This window comes from Panicum virgatum, chromosome 5K (assembly GCF_016808335.1).
Source record: "Panicum virgatum strain AP13 chromosome 5K, P.virgatum_v5, whole genome shotgun sequence".
Classification (NCBI taxonomy): Eukaryota; Viridiplantae; Streptophyta; class Magnoliopsida; order Poales; family Poaceae; genus Panicum; species Panicum virgatum.
Window position 1 is genome coordinate 6344636 of NC_053140.1, and position 16853 is coordinate 6361488.

Sequence of the window (16853 nt, forward strand, 5' to 3'; positions counted from 1 at the left end):
GCGGAGCTGCGGAGGGAGCGCCGGGAGCGCCGGGTGGAGCGGTGGAGGAGCCAAGGCCGACGCACCGCAGTTTCCTTGCTGTTCTCTTGTTGGGCTGGGCTGAAATGCAGGGGTACTAAAAATTTTTTTGGGCTTTAAGTATGGCGCGGGCCATAGCGAGCCATAACAGGCCCTCCGCCCCTGTGAGGGGTTAATTTGCTAAGTAGGATCTTGATTCTGTGCTCTGGGTGCCGCATGCTTCATGTGTGGAGAACTCTGGACTTTTGATCGATCAATTTTCCACGCGTTCGGAACAGACAAAACGATGGTGACCGTCTCAACTTGTAAAAGCAACACTTGCGCCTGGTTGAACTTAGAAGCTCCGTGCTGCACCCCCTGATTTTGTACTTACCTGCTGAGCTTATTGTTTATAGAGCTTGCAAAAAGCTTATGATTTAATGAAGTTGGTGGAGATCTGAAGATACAAGCACTAGCAATAGGAGCTACGGCAAACTCACAGTTGACACCGACAGCTTCGCGGGCGGCGCCGAATGCCGATCGGAGCGGCGAGCTCCGCCGACCACGCGGCCTCGAGCGCCGACCCCACCAGGGACGCCCGGATAGGCCAGCAGCACGTCGGCGGCGCGTCCTGGAGCTTGGCGAGAGCGAGGCGCAGGCCGAGGGCGGCGGTGTCGTCGCAGGGGACCAGGTCGATGGACCGTGGCGGCGCCACCGGCTGGGCCGGCCTCTGCGGATCGCGACGAGCTAGAGGCACGGCGACGAGGGAGACAAACACGGCGTCATCGGTCTGGTCATCGAGGGACGCACAGGAGGGACGGAGCACGGCAGTCGAGCGAGGAAGAAGAAGGGGTCTCCTTGTGTAATTCCCGTGCCTAATATCGACCGTACGATCTCGATCCGACAGTTGGTAGTGACCTCAGGGTGGACGGTATTTCATTTACCGTCCACCCCCTCGGGTCGTTGTCTCGCCAGACACCGTCGCGTCCCGGCCGTTCTTGGCACGCTCGCCTCTCCTTCCGCGTGCTGGCGTCCTCCTGAGGTTCCGGTATCACTCCCGGTGAAAGGAACCGGCGCGACGAAGGTCCTCCGCGACCTCTGCTCGCGCCAGCCCGACACCTGCGACGCGCGTCGCTGCAAGCTCCGATGCCGTCCGCGGCAGCTGGTCCTGGCGGCCAGGCACTGCGACAGGGTCCACGGGCTGCTCTTCGGGGCGATCGACGTCGTGGACGCCGACGTGCGGAACTGGAGCCGAAACGAGGGCCCTGCCGCCGGGATCGCCACCCGCGTGCACGACGGGCTGGAGGGCGCCCGCGGTCATCTGCGCGCGGCCGTTTACGCACTCCTGACGGCCCTGGACGGGGTCGGGGTCGGCGGCGGAGGGGAGGGCGGCGACAGCACCGCACCGTGGGAGCACAGCCCCTGTTTCGCTGAGCAGCTCAACGGCGCCATGGAGCCTCGCCAGCCGGTGGATGGCGCGTGGCGGGTCCTCTGCGGCGATCGAGGAGCTCGGCCGCCTCCATGTTGGACGCGCACCTGGCCATCTCGCTGGACGCGTCCTCGAGCTTGCCCTCCGCGAGCGTGATCAGTCTGATGACCCCGCCGCGCTTGGCGTCGCCCGTGCTCCACGCCGATGGCGACTCCAGGTGCCGCAGCGCGGAGGCTAGCAGAGAGCCGGCGCTGTCGCTGAGTTCGCATGCCTCCTCTAGTAGCTTCAGGATCTGCTCCCTCCACGGGTAGCCGCCCTGCTTGTCCATCGCCCTCCTCCTTTCCCCCGTTCTCCTGCCGTCGTCGTCGTCGTCGTCGCGGGGGCCCAGGTCGATGGACCGTGAAGGCGCGCAACCGGGCTGGGCCGGCCTCGGCGGAGAGCGACGAGCTCGAGGCATGGCGACGAGGGAAACAAACAGGGCGTCATCGAGGGACGCAGAGGGGGACGGAGCACGGCAGTCGAGCGATCTCGATCCGACAGTTGGTAGTGACCCCAGGGTGGACGGTATTTCATTTACCGTCCACCCCTCGGGTCGTTGTTTTGCCGGACACCGTCGCCTTCCGGCCGTTCTCGGCCCGCTCGCCTCTCCTTCCGCATGCTGGTGTCCTCCTGAAGGTCTGGCATCGCTTGGCGCGGCGAAGGCCCTCCGCGACCGCTGCTCGCCAGCCCGAGACGTGCGCACTGTGCGCCGCGGTAAGCTCCGATGCCGTCCGCCACGGGGACGAGGCAGGCGACGCGGAGGGTGCGCGCCGCCGCCAGCGACGGACCTCGCGGCGGCGGTCGGTGTTGCAAGTCCTCTTGGTTGTGGCCCTGGACACAGCTCACAGGAGGATGCCGCCCGAGTCCCCGTCATGTTGGCGTGGGCGTCGAAGGCCGTCAGCCCGAGAAGCTCGCGCGCCATGCCGCTCGACGCGGCGCACCGGATGCAGCACGGCGCCACGCCGTACTCCTTCTGGAGTTCTCGACGCCAGGGCGGTTCTGATCCGAGTCTTCCCTATGCCTCCGAGTTTTCTGAAATGCCTGATCCTGAACGCAAGTCATTTCCTGAATATAATCCGATTTGCATGAACATAGCTTAATTTAATTTCCGTGCACATCGCGTGCGTCGCCCCTGAATTGTTACTGTCAATTTGCTCGAAACCTGACTTCTCTTCTGAGAAGTTGCGCGCCCGTTGTATGAAAGTCTCCATTCCTGAATGCAATGTAACCCAATACTTGTTCGATACCTGAATGCAACTGAAATCCTAGTCACTTCCTGAATGAAACCGCATCGCAAGATTCCAGTCTTAATAATTTGGTAACAGAAAGTAGAGTCTAAATAGCACGCGGTCATGACAAATTCATAGAAAACGCCATACTAATAATATTTCAGCGAATACCACAGAGCTCCCCGCATGCTTAGGCGGAATCCCTGCTTTGTCAATTGTTTGGTCAGGAACGTGCTACTCAGTTGTCTGAAGTCTGAAATTTCTATTCCTCAACGCATGTGAGAAATTTGCGATTTTACCATCATCAAAAATGGGTTTCGCTAAAATGCCATCAAACTTTTGGGTTTCGCTATAATACCATTATGAAAGTGTGTCTTCCTGCTACAATGCCTTTTCTCTTCTTTTCAATTCATTTCATAATTTCTCGCTTCTCTAACCACATAAACGGACCATTTTGCCCTTGAGACAGCCAGCCTTATCCCCTCAGTCTCCCGCGTCTCCCACCATGCCCACCGTGCATTTCTTGGCAAGCCGAGCTCGCCATCGCCGGCCTCGGGTGCGGACATGGCGTAGGCACGGCGGCGCCATCGCGTCGACGTACGCGAGGCCACGATGCCGCCAGGAAGCTGCGGCATGGCGGCGGCGGCGTTCGGCGGCGCGGCCACGAATGCGGGAGACGGCATCGAGGCGGGAGCACAAGCAGGTAGGAGGCCCAATGGCCGGCAGGACTCCGGTGATGACCTGCAGCTTCTCGAGGTCCTTCGGCTCGGCGCGCGCAGCAGGCTTGGACGTTAGTGATGATTAGTTTCTTACTCCGTTGAAAAATCGATGCTAGCTTGCTTCCTGATTATGGCATGTCGTGCCTGGAACTAATTCAAGCGGTTGCGTGGGGCTTTGAATGCAATATTGGGCGAGGATTAGGAGCAGGCCATGCGGCAAGTCGTCGGTATGCGGCTGATTGGCACAAGCAGAGAGAAGGGGGCGAGAGAAAGTAGAGACTGAGCAGATAAGGCTGGGTACACGAGGAGGTGTGCGAAGAACAAATCAAGGGTGTCTTCTGGGAGGGAGATGAAGAGGCCGGCGCCATGGCGTCGTAGCGCGCCAGCCCCACGCGCCAGTCCACCAGGTCGTGCGCGTTGACGGCAACAACGGCCGCCAGCGCCACGGCGAGCCCTGCCCTGCTGGCCCCGCCGCCCTTGGACAGCACCGCGAGGCCCGCCGCCAGGAGCAGCGCGGCAACACCTTCCCTTGGAGGAGCCGTGCCGGGAACCCGACCTCCGCCGGCGAGTTTGCAGGGGCCTCGGTGCTGAAGAATACGAAGAGGAAAGGGAGAGAAAGAACGAGCGTTTTCATCCTGTTCGATCTGTCCGGGTTGTAACCGATGTTGCAGGGCATTTTGAGTAGGTTCAGCCAAAGAAAACGTGGAAAAATAAAAAATGATTTGATAAGTGTTGAAAAGGCATTACAGCGTTTTGACATCGTATCATAATGGCGCTCTGGCGAAACCCAAAAATTTAATGACATTCTGGCGTAACCCGTTTCTGGGAATGGCAAAATCGCAAATTTCTCAACGCATGTCACTTTCTGAATAAAATCACAGTGCAAGATTACAGCATATTTTGATGTGTTGCCTCCAGCGTTACTTTCTTCTGAAGTGGTAACTACTTGCGAGTGGTGCAAATATTCTGTTAATACACTTGAAGGGATTTTTCTGAACAATACTAACATCTATTGTTTGTAACTCATGAGAGTCAGACTGGTGACATTGCAAGTCTAATTTAGCAACTGCACTGCTCCTTGTTGTGTTACAATGCAAGCACAACAATGACACATGTTTGACGGAGCTCTGCGATTTTGGATGGATGGATTGATGCCTCCCTCGTCATCAATCCCTTTCGTCCCACTCCTACCTGCATGCAGAAAACCAGCAACAGTGTCAATTAATTTGTGGTTCGGCAAGTAATTGGTATTCCATTATTTAGAAACAAGTAATAATGATGGCAAGATGCTCACAATCTGATCTAATGTTAAAATCAGGTATAAATCGAATCTAGGCAAGATGAAACAGCAATGATGATAGAACACACCAGCATTGCAGCAATGCAACTTCAGACGTTGTTGGGATATGGTAGCTGTTGACCGTCATCTTCAAGCTCAGTTTTATTCTTTTATACAGTATACACGTTATCCAGTGACAATTAGTGTACTTTCCAATAACAGAGTGATACTATGCCGGAATGATGATTTGGCTTTGGTTTCATGTGTGATCACTAAATATAACATCTAAAACTTTCTGAATCCAACATCTATTGTTGAAAATAACAATGCATACTTGATAAAGTTTTAGAATAATTTGGAAATGGCAATACAATAATACTCTAGAATTAGATATTTTGCATAGTTGGATAAGGATGAGGAAAATTCTAGAGATGGATATTTTGTAAAAAATAGTTTGGAAGTTGCCATATTGCATCACCACAACAGCGATGAGCACCTATAAATAGAGGTGCTCTCATCTCCTCTTTTCATACCATGACATAAGAGGTCTCAAGTAAGAGGTAACATGATAATACTCTAGAATTAGATATTTTGCATAGTTGGATAAGGATAAGGAAAATTTTAAAGATAGATATTTTGTAAAAAATAGTGTGGAAGTTGCCATATTGCATCATCACAACACCAATGAGCACCTATAAATAGAGGTGCTCTCATCTCCTCTTTTCATACCATGACATAAGAGGTCTCAAGTAAGAGATAGCATGATAGCCATGAAGTGTAGTTGTTCTCTTATTCTGTATAGAGGAATGAATTATTACTCCATGTGATGACCAAAGTTAAATATGAATGTTGTGATAGTGGCCACCTCAATTCTGGCAAGTCCACCACCATCGACCACCTTATCAATATGAAGGGAGACACTGAAAAGGGTGTTATCGTAAGATATGAATAAAATACTCCAATTAATACCAAGCACGCTAGGATTCTTGACAAGACTGAGCGTGAGAGGGGAGATTAGAATCTGATAAGTACAACTGGACTATAATTGATACAACATCAAGACATGATTGCTAGAACCTCACTTGTGAACTTTGGCGTTCTTGTCATTGATGCCCCTGATGGTGAATTTGAGGCTGGTTTTGCTCATGATGGTCAGACCTGTGAACATGAAAATCTAGCCAATGCTCTTTTTATGAAGCAGATGATCTGCTATATCAACAAGATACTTCTACTATTTGTATAATTGTCTCTAAATCACAACATGTATCAAGTAGTAGTTGTACATTATGCTCTTGTTTGATAATTGAAGTTTGAAAATTCAGATGTGGCATTAAAGGATTTGAAGCGTGGATTTGTGAAATCAAACTGTAGATGTGACCCTGCCAGGGAGGCTACCAGCTTCATTGCTAAAGACAAAATCATGTCTGTAGGTAATCTTGTGAGAGTTCACAGAGGCTACACCCCAATTCTGCACTGTCACACCCGCTAGTATCCTGTAAAGTTCACCGAGTTGCTTGAAAAAATTGAACTTCCATTAATGGCGGTGTTGGAGGCAAACCCTACATTCCTCAGGAATGGGGAGTCTAGGCTTGTTAAGATAGTTCCCACCAGATCGATGTGGTAGAAGTTTTTGAGGACTGCCGGCCACTCGAACGATTTGTGATCCGGGATAGAGGCCAGACGACGTGGAGAAAAAAAGGAGATCCTGCTGTGTGACTAGTAAGAGAGATAGCTCATGTTGACAGTTTTTCAAGGAATGGAGTCAATAGACGTTTTTTTATCTACCTTGTAATGTGAGGCACCTGAGCTTAGTAACCATCCTCTTTTTGAGCTTGGTGACCATATTTCCATAGTTAGAGTTTACAGTAGTGATTAAGCCACAAACATAGTCTCGCATCGCTTCACAACTGCAACACAGTGTGTATCTCTCCATTTTGATTCAATTATTTCGTATTTCTGCATGCGACTTTGTTTCAGATAAATCATAAACCCATCATTGCCATTTGCATTATTTGCACAGTGTCGAAGCCTGGTCTCCAATGCCCCCTCCGCCAGGTACATGTCCAGCAGCCTTTGCTATCCTGCAGCCGCAAAGCACCATCTCCAACCACATTGTCGTCCTCGCACTTGGCCAACACGCTACCACGCCCGTATTTAATCCACTAGACTGGTGCGCTGCACTCCACTGCCATCGCTACTCCACGTATGACAAGTTTAAGACCCTTCAAAAACAGCTCCACCAAGGCACCAACGGCTTCAACTGGAGCCAAACCCAGCTTCACAGCCGAAGCTACAGAAGCCTCTCGTCGATTTGCACTGGAATGGAGCAAAAAAAATAGGCTTCTCCCCATCCCCGCTCTAATTCGACAAATATATGCCCCTCAAGGTCATGAATATTACAGCAGAATTGTCACACATAACTGCGCACTCCACCCATCGAGCACCTCCGGTGGCAGGGGAACAGTGTGGCGACTGGCAAGGCTGACCCGAAGTAGAACGTCGCTCATTGCGTGAAGGCCCGCCCGCAGAGCGGTGGACGGAGACACGAGAAGATGACGGGGTCGACAACCTCCTCCTGTTGAAGGGATGCAGGTACATGCCACCCAAGCCCCGCGTCGCTTGGCAGCAAACTCCGGGTAGTTGTGGAGGCAGAGCAGCAACAAACATTGCCAGGAAGCAACATGGCAAGGAGCAGAGCAGTAGAACAGGGTGATATTACAATACAGGGCTGGGAGGCAAGGAGAAGATAAGGAAGTAGGTGGAACAGCTTAACGAATAAAGGGAGAGAGAAAGAAGAGAAAAAAATTAAAGAACAAAGAGAAAAAATTGTTATTTTAATCTATAATTATATTCATTAATATTTTTGTTTCATATGATTTATATTATAAATTGAGAGAGAACATAAAATTTGTACAACAAGTCAAACATGTAGGGGTATATTGGACATTACATTTATGAAAAAATAGAAGAAGTCATTCTGCCAAACTTTTACAAAACGGTTTCAGCTCCACCGTAGAATCCACTCCACCAAATAAGCTACAGTCGGAGCCGAAGCCCTGCCAAACAGGTCTAGATATTCGACACTCTGAACATGTGGCTTTGCAGCTTTGCCACGATCAAGATAGGTTTAGCAAAATCGCCACTTATATCATTGACTCCTTGATTAGCATACCATTAGCATATATATTTTTTTAGTTTATTTTCCCTATTTACCATCAGTCGAAAAGATCAGAACGCTCTTCGTATGTGCGTATACCTAGTTGCTGGATCAATTCGGTAGTATAATTAGTGCGAAAAGAATATCGCGTGGAAACGTGCCCCCCATCTCCCCTAGAACTTCGTGGGCCGCTTGGAGGAGGCTCTGGCGCGGTGCGCTGCCGATTGTCATCTCGTTCATGAGCCGGCGGACGGCATGAAACCCATTTAGATTCTTCTGCATGGTATCTATTCTTGTTTTGTTTGGCAGAGTACAAGATTGTTTGGATTTAAGAGGTTAAACTTTAGTACACTTAGTTATATACTAAATAGTAGGACTAAAATGAATAAAAGTGGAAAATAGCATGTTTATCAAGGAGTCAATGATTTAGTTGGTAATTTATGAAACCAATCTTGATGGTGGCAAATCTGTAAAGCCACATGTTCAGAGTGTTACATATCCAAATTGTGGAGATGCCGACCACGTTCTCTCGAGGCGGGCTATCGTAGAATCGTGTTAAATATCCAAATTGTGGAGACGCCGACCACGTTCTCTCAAGGTGGGCTATCGTAGAATCATGGAAGGCTCCCGCGTTTGGGTGATGTTGATGCCGATGTTGTGCCGTGACCCGTGAGCCGCTTGTTGTGGGCACCGTGGACCCTAGATTGAAGTACTGAAAATATAACTTGAAAATTACCATATCGAGATCCACCGGCCTCATCACCGTCTCCAATGGTGATGTTCACGTTCTTATTTAACTTGCCATCATCTCGGTCCTTGCGGTAGCGGTAATTCTTCGCAAGACGCCCTTCTTTGCCACACACACATAACATGCTTTGACTTTCTCATATTTCTCAGATTTCTTCTTGCAGTTAGTGTTTTTTTTAGGCTTTCCACCATAGTTCATCTTTCCACCAGTAAATGTGTGTTAGTTTGTCACTAGTGGTTGTGGCCCTTCAGATATTTTCCTAACATCCATAATTGGATATTCCTATCAGATAATTATCCGAGTATCGAATAGTAGAGCGTTAGAGCTGCCCCTTTCGCCAGCTGTAAGTAAACAAGTATGTGGTGTCGGGAACACAGCTTCAGAGTTCAGAGTAGCTATACTGGTGTCTTTTTATAAGTTCTCATTCCCAGATTAATTAAATGTAGGTCTGAGTTAAAATATTCCCTGGCAAATTCAGTATTTCTTGCAAAACATGTTTTGTTTGTTTTCCACTTTATCCAAAATAAATACTGTGCTCTTTTTGTCTAGCATATGAGAGGTTTCAATTGTTCAACTAGCTGTACTTCCTCATGCCAACATGCTGGATCAAATCTTTTGTTAGCTATTCAAAATTGAACAGAGTTTTAATCTGTTTATTTGTTTGACCAGTCATTTTTTAATTGAATTTTAGAAGTGTTTACAGTTTTTGTGAAAAATATTCTTATCTGTAATTTAGGACCTAATGATGTTCTTTGCTGTCTGTTTCCATTGATATTTCTAGGGAATCTGCCAACGCAGAGAAGGTCAAAGAGGCGCACAAGAGGGTAATGGTCGCCAACCATCCGGATGCGGGTGGAAGTCATTACCTTGCTTCAAAGATTAACGAGGCGAAGGATGTGTTGACTGGGAAAACCAGAGGAGGCGGGTCGGCCTTTTGATTGGAGAATGAACATTGTGTTCTTCCAGTGGAAGGATAATTTTGTACCTCCAGACTTAGCATTAGAAGATAGGCACAAGACTTGGTGTTATGAAATTTTTTGGACCAATAATATTGGATCTTTTTGTAGTAGGTTATTAACTTCTTAATAAAACTCAAGGCTCAGTTGTGCCCACATCTGTGAAGTAACTGCTATACGTGATGAAGGTATTGTTTGCCAATTCTATCTTGATAATTACATCGCAGTATGCTTCTTCCACGACTAACAATCTCATGTCGTGGGTTTATCTTCGTCTCTCACCAGTCACCACTAGACTCTGCTGCTGCTGCTGAGTCTCCTGTTCTTCAGGTATTAGAGTAAATCTTGGCATGTCTAGGTGCCACAACATTATCTGAGACTCAGAACAGTCAGAAGTGACGCCCTTAAGCTTGTTTTCACCTTCCACGGCCATTTGATGTACAATCTGGATGAGATCCTGACATCACCAAAAAAATATCGTCAGGGAATTATCATGGAGAATCATAACTGTTGTAATACAATCACTATTGTGGGGCTCAAATGACAAACCTGAGTAGCGCCTGCTGATGAGTTTCTCCTGACGAGTGATCTTCCTGAATCCCATAGGATTGAGCTCCTGAACCCAATTCCAGAGATGTTTATTTTCAGAGGTTCAGAGCTTGAGTTCCTGTTTGTGCTGGTATCTGCCGCGTCCAGGGAGGTGGAGGTTCTTTTTGTTCCATTAGTGCTTGAATCCTTTGAGTACCCGCCTGTGATTTGTGATGAGTTGCAGGTTGGTCCCTCTTCTGTTATCACAAACTCTCGCCACCGTCGTCTGCTACAACTCGCCGCTGCTGCGAGTCGCTGCCGCCGGCCGCCGCTGCCGGCTGCCGCAACAAGTTGCCGCGCCAACGCCGGACGCCGACACCGCCAGTCCGTTCCGTCGATCTGGACGACGACGCACGCACCATGGCAAGAGGAGACCGCCACCATGCACGCACGTTGACACACAGAGTAGATAAATTCATTGGCTCGCATCTTCTTGACAAAAAAAAAATGAGTTTGTTTCTCTCAATAGGAATATTGTATGATGTAATCCACGTCCAACATTATAAATGAGGTATATGGTCCCAGTACAAGTGAAAAAAAAGTCGTATTGCAAATATGCTTGATTTGTCACTCTTCAAAATTTAATTTCTTAACAGCCTGCTGTGATGTGGCAGCTCGATCAACTCCTAGTAAGAGATTTGTATATCCTCCTTGGATATAAGGAGCGCCCACTATAGAAGAATTGCCATACATATTCATGTATGGCATTACGGTATTAGGATATCCACTTTGGATCAATTGAGCAGCCATGGACGAAGATTGCACATACACATCATTTGCAAAGTCTGGCATTGTCTTGTTAGCATCAATGCTACCATCATGAAGATGAATCTGATTATAACTTGTTGCATGTAAGAAAATCAAATATGAAAAGTGAATATAGTCTAAGGCATATGGCTTACGGTAAATTGCTCTAGATTTGCATCCTCATGTCGTCTATTTTCCACTGCATTTGTTGTATCTTGTCCTATTTTCAAACATATGAAGTTAATTATAATAGCCAAGAACCAGGAAAATATGCTAGAATTGATAGGATCAGTACCTTTCTTTTTACCACTTTTCTTTTTCTTCCCTTTATTCTTTTCAAAGGAGATGGTCCCTCTTTTGTTCTTTGGGCCTTTTACCACCCGAGGGATTCTAAATGATATTTTGCCACTGAATGTGTCTGCTGTAGCGCAATCAGCTGAAACTAGAGGAACCTCATCATCTTTTTCTTGCATCTTGCTTATAGAATTATCTGCTTCCAAGTCCAACTTATCTATGGCATTCTCCAAATCATCAAGTAGTTCTTTCGACAATGAACACTTCAATGCAAGAGATGTTGCCTTTCGTGAGATCGAGTGTTCAAACTTTCCTTCTCATATTCTTGTTTGTCAATACAAAACCCTCTCTTTGCATATTTTGTTCATCTATTCAATATATATTGTGATGGCAATATGAAAACATCATTTACATTGAAGACTTTGAGGACATGCTTGCACAATATACCTATAAAATATGGATGTCATACTCCATCAGTTTGTATTAGAAATTATACTATTGCAATTGACTTTGAGGATACATACCTATAGATTCGTACTTTCGGCATGCACATTTAATGGTAATATCTTCTTTATTGAATACGACCGTTGCTCCATAATCAGAGTACATATGTGTAACCGCATATGTTAAGATTGATCCATTAGTGTCTAACAATTTACAAGAGAATAAAAATTGTTCTTTAAATTCTTTCTCAAATTCTTTATACATCCTACCTGTATATGACTCAGCAGCAGTCTTCAATAGAGGACAATTTGGGATGTAAGTAACTGGGCTCTTTCGACGTGATTCAAAATCTTCATTCAACTCATTTTTACGAAGGCTACTGGAAACCTTCTCACACTCTACAAGGAGTTCTGAAAGACCCAGCTTCCTAAGAAATCTTTTCTTAATACGTTATTCATACCTTCGCTTCTTTGAGTAGAGTTTATATCAGCTGTAAATGAGTCCCGATACACAGCAGCCCACTTGGTTCTTAAGTCATATAGGTTTAACATCCACTCATTGTCCTCAAGATTGTACTCACGCAACAATTCATTCCATTTCTTGTTGAAGTAAAATTCTGATCTATCTTCATAGACACATCTCTTAAAATCGGGAAGAAACTTCTCGGGATGCTTCTGAATTACATGACCCAGATGTTTAGCAGCATTTAGATAAATATGCCACAAACAAAGACGATGGCTTGTATTCCGGAATACATAAGCAATTGCTCCTGCCATGGCTGCATCTTGATCAGTGAAAATTGTACTAGGATGCTTGCCTGACATTGCTGTTAGAAAGGTTTCAAAAAGCCAAACAAATGACTCAATAGTCTCGTTAAACAATAAAGCAGCCCCAAAAATTATGATCTGCTTGTGATGGTTCGTTCCAAGGAGAGGAGCAAAAGGCATTTCAAACTTATTAGTCTGAAACGTGGTGTCAAAAGACACAGCATCACCGAAACACGCGTAATCCATGATAGATTGACCATCTGCCCAAAAAAATTAGCCATCCTACCATCTTACTGATCTATTTCAATGGCATAAAAAAGCTGGATCCTCTATCTGCTTATTTTTCAAGTATTCCAACAGTATTTGTGCATCATTGGACTCTAAATACTTCTTGCGTTGTCGACCAATCTCATTATTGCAATCAATTTGTGAGAATGGCACTTTGTCCGCTCCACCATAAAATTGCACCATAAACTCAAACACCTGGGATGGCTGCATCCCGCCCTCCCTCATCTGGGCAATCATCTTCCTATCTGCTTCTTCAACACTTCTTTGGGATCTTAATTTCTGCCTTTTATTTGGACTAGCAAGGTAATGATTGTGATCAAGTACAACCTTATGCACTGTCCAAACCCCCTCCCTGCTCACACTAAATTGAACACGAGCATTGCAACCAGTCCTTGTAGTACTCTTTGATGATGATTTATTTTTTCAATAACCTTGGCTGCTGCAAACTATATGTTTGTTAGAGACAGTACCATCTTCTCGTTTCTTTGTGTCACTCTTTCTAATACTAAACCCAACCTTGCCTGCATAGGTGTTGTACATATCAAAAGCTGCTTTTTCAGATTCAAAAGACATTCCAATTTCAGGAACGATCAAAGTTTGTGTAACTTTATCAGCCGCCTGTTGTATAATCAATGGAGGATTAAAAGCGCATTACAACCAAATAAAACATTATGATCATATTTGAATTTCTCATTAAGTTGCTTCAGTTACCTCATCTGGTGTTTCATTCAATATTGCTTCTGCAGTGATGGACTCGGTGCTTTGAACGACCTAGCATGTGCTCACAAATTAGTACTGGGTGGAGGATGCGTATCATCAAATCGCAGAAGAAAAATAGGCAACTATACCTGTGTTATCTGTTGCCCTTTGTCTCCAAGGCACCCATGGACACCGTCATGCACATTAGGGACAAACAAGGGCATCGGATGAGACAAGGTCACCGTGGCGGACTCATCTTCGTGTGGTCCTCCTGCCATGGTGCGTGCGTCGTCCAGATCGACGGATCGGAGTGGCGGCGACTCGCAGCGGTGGCGGCGACTCGCAGCGGTGGCGGCGACTCGCAACGGCGGCGAGTTGTAGCAGACGACGGACGGCAGCCTGATAATGCCGGCCCTAACATATGTGCGTGCGTCGATGGCGAGAGTTTGTAACGGGCCGGCCGAGCGACGAGACGAGCGGAGCGACGACGAGCCGAGCGACGAGCCGAGCGGAGCGCTCCGACACCGGCGCGAGAGAGCGCTCCCTCACGACCCGTTCCATCCGATGATTCAGTCTCCACTCGTCGCAAAAAAAAAAATGATTCAGTCTCCACGTGGCAGCTATCGGGGCAGGGCTGCACGGATGGAACTGTACACCCCTGCTGTACCCAATTTTTTTTTCCGTCGCAGAAGCCGACAAGCGCACGTCCGCTGTGCTGTTCGGGCGTTCCGCTGTGCTGGACGGTGGCGTTGTCTTTTTTTTTTTCTTTTATCTCCACTTTCCATTAAGTCGGTCCGTATTAATTGAACACATGTCATTGTATCTATTCGCCAACTCTTCGGTTCTCCGTTTTCTATATAGGAGTGATATGGGATTCGCAGTTCTCGTTTCACCGTCATTTTAATTTTGATAATTGATTAGGTTGGACAAATGACACGTATGATTCTTGTTTCTTTCTTCTAATACTATTTTTACTTCTTTAATTTGCTTTGGTTTTTGCCTTCATGCATTAGGTGCTAGACGTTTATTCAACGCGCGCTATTGCACGTCGTTGTGTCGCAGAAGGCTTCCCCCCAATTCTATTGTACAATCCTTTTAGCGTTTTGAAGTGTTTAACAACATTTATAATTCTGGAACATTTTGAACTGTTTAACTACATCTATTCAGAACTTTTTCAAATGTTCTAATATTTCAGTACAATCTTGAAATAATTTACAAACTGTTTCAGAACAATCTGAAATGATTTCCAAACAAACCCATTATTCGCCTAAACGGTTGTTTAGCCTGTTTACACAGTACACAGTGGTATATCATTTCCGTTTAATTGGTTATTTCGACCGTTTAAACGGTCATTTTTCCTGTTTAAACATCCGTTTTACCCTAATAATGAGCTAAACGGCAGGTGACCGACTATTTACCGTTTAGCATTTAGGATAACACTGAACAAACCTGAAATATTTTTTAATCATTCAAAACATTATAAAGTGTTTAACACTATTTACTGGGAAGTTTTCTTGTAAATATTTTTTCAGCACAATCTGAGATGTTATCAAACTGATCTAAATGTTTCAGAACACTCTAAAATGTTTCCAAACAAACCTGAGTAATTTTTAATTATTAAGAACATCATAAAATGTTCTAAACTTTTAAAAATGTTTCCAAAACAAATGTGAAATAGTTTTTTAATCATTCAGAACATTACAAAGTGTTTAACAACACATTATTGAGAATTTTTTTGTCTCAAAAATTTCTCAGAAATTTTTTTGTGTAAACAATATTTTAGAACATTTTGAGATGCTCCCAAATAAATAAAAAATGTTCCGAAACACTCTGAAATATTCCAGAACAAAGTCTTGAATGTTTTAGAACTAAATAGATTTCAAACAAATACAATGTGTTCAGAACTTTTGGAAATGTTTTAATGTTCCAAAAGAATTTTGAAATATTTCCCAAATATATCTGAAATGTTTCGGAACATTCTAAAATGTTTTTCAAACAAATCTGAAAATCTTTTTAATCATTCAGAACACTATGAAGTTTTTAGCAGCATTTTTTGGGAACTTTTTGTGAATATTTTTTCCAGCACACTGTGAGATGTTCCCAAACTAATCTAAATGTTTCAGAACACTAAAATATTTTCGAACAAACCTGAATTGTTTTTAATCGTTTCAACATTTATTTAGAATTTTTTGAAATGTTCTAATATTCCAGTGCAATTCTGAAATATTTTCCAAACTTATCTGAAATGTTCCCAAAATTTTAAATTGTTTAACAACATTTAATCAGAACTTTTCGAAATGTTCTAATGTTTCAGTACAAATCTGAAATGTTTCGGAACAATTTGAAAAGTTTCAAACATTTAGAACCTTTCCAAATTGTCTAACAATATTTTATTATCGAACTTTTCTTGTACAGACAAATATTTTTAGGAACACTAAAATGTTTTGGAACTAACCTGAAACAAATCACTTTGGAAGCAAATGTTCTTCAAACGATAGCTTAATGGGCCGGGCCCCAGCTTCCGCTCCCGCGAGACGCGGGGCGCGCCCCCAGGCTTTCTGTGACGTGATCACGTGGAGTCGCATAAAGCGACATATAGACGCCCCCGCGCGCCCGGGGGCTTCTATTTCTAGCGTGCGCGAGGAACCGCGTTGCCAGCGCCCTTCTCCCCCGCCTTGCCCGCCTCCTGGGCACCGGCGCCGCCCTCCACCACCGTCCTCCCTAACCGAGCTCGCCGCCGCGCGCCGCCGCCTTCTCCTCGCCCCCGCCACCGCCGCCATCGCCTTGTCGCCGCCGCTGCCGCCCCCGACCTCTTCTCTATGGTCGGCGGCCATGGAGCCGCCCCACCCCCAGCAACCCCGGATATTAAGGCCGCCGCCGCCCTCCACCACCCCGGCCGCAGGCGACCTCGCCGGCGGCCGCTCCGCCCACCAACCACCCCTTCCCTCCCCCCTCCCCCCTCCCCCCTCCCCCCACCCCGAGCTCGCTGGCTGTAGCCGTGCAGCGCCCCCTCCCCTGCTCGAGGTAGAAGAAGATGAACAGGGGGCAGGGTTGAGCGTTCTGCGATGGGTCGCAGCAAAATCGCGCGCGCTATAAATAGACTTCGCGGCGCGCCCTGCCCGAGCGCGCCGCTCGACTCCGTGGACGACCTCGCCGAGGACCCCGACGTGTGGTGCGCGCTGGAGATGCTCGAGAAGGCCGCCGGGATCGCCACCCGCGTGCATGACGGGCTGGAGGGCGCCCGCGGCCACCTGCGCGCGGCCGCGCTCCTGGCGGCCCTGGACGGGGACGGGGTCGGCGGCGGCGGGGAGGGCGGCGACAGCACCGCACCATGGGAGCAGAGCCCCTGCTTCGCCGAGCAGCTCAATGGCGCCATGGAGCTCGGCGAAGCCATGCTGAAGGCGCGGGAGCTCGTTGCGGAGACCGCGGGAGCGCGCGAGGCGGCGTTCGGCTTCATCGGCGGTGCCAAGTGA

At 46.9% G+C, this 16853-nt stretch overlaps 1 protein-coding gene across 1 annotated transcript; it reads left to right on the forward strand.

Annotated features, from left to right (window-relative positions):
• The first annotated feature begins 16445 nt into the window (after window positions 1-16445).
• LOC120709608 lies at window positions 16446-16853 on the forward strand. Its single transcript, XM_039995292.1, has one exon. The coding sequence runs from the start codon at window positions 16446-16448 to the stop codon at window positions 16851-16853; it is 408 nt and encodes a 135-aa protein (XP_039851226.1).

What these genes read in the sequence shown, in the direction of transcription:
- LOC120709608 (XM_039995292.1), top strand. Translation starts at nt 16,446, where the DNA reads ATGGGTCGCAGCAAAATCGCGCGCGCTATAAATAGACTTCGCGGCGCG.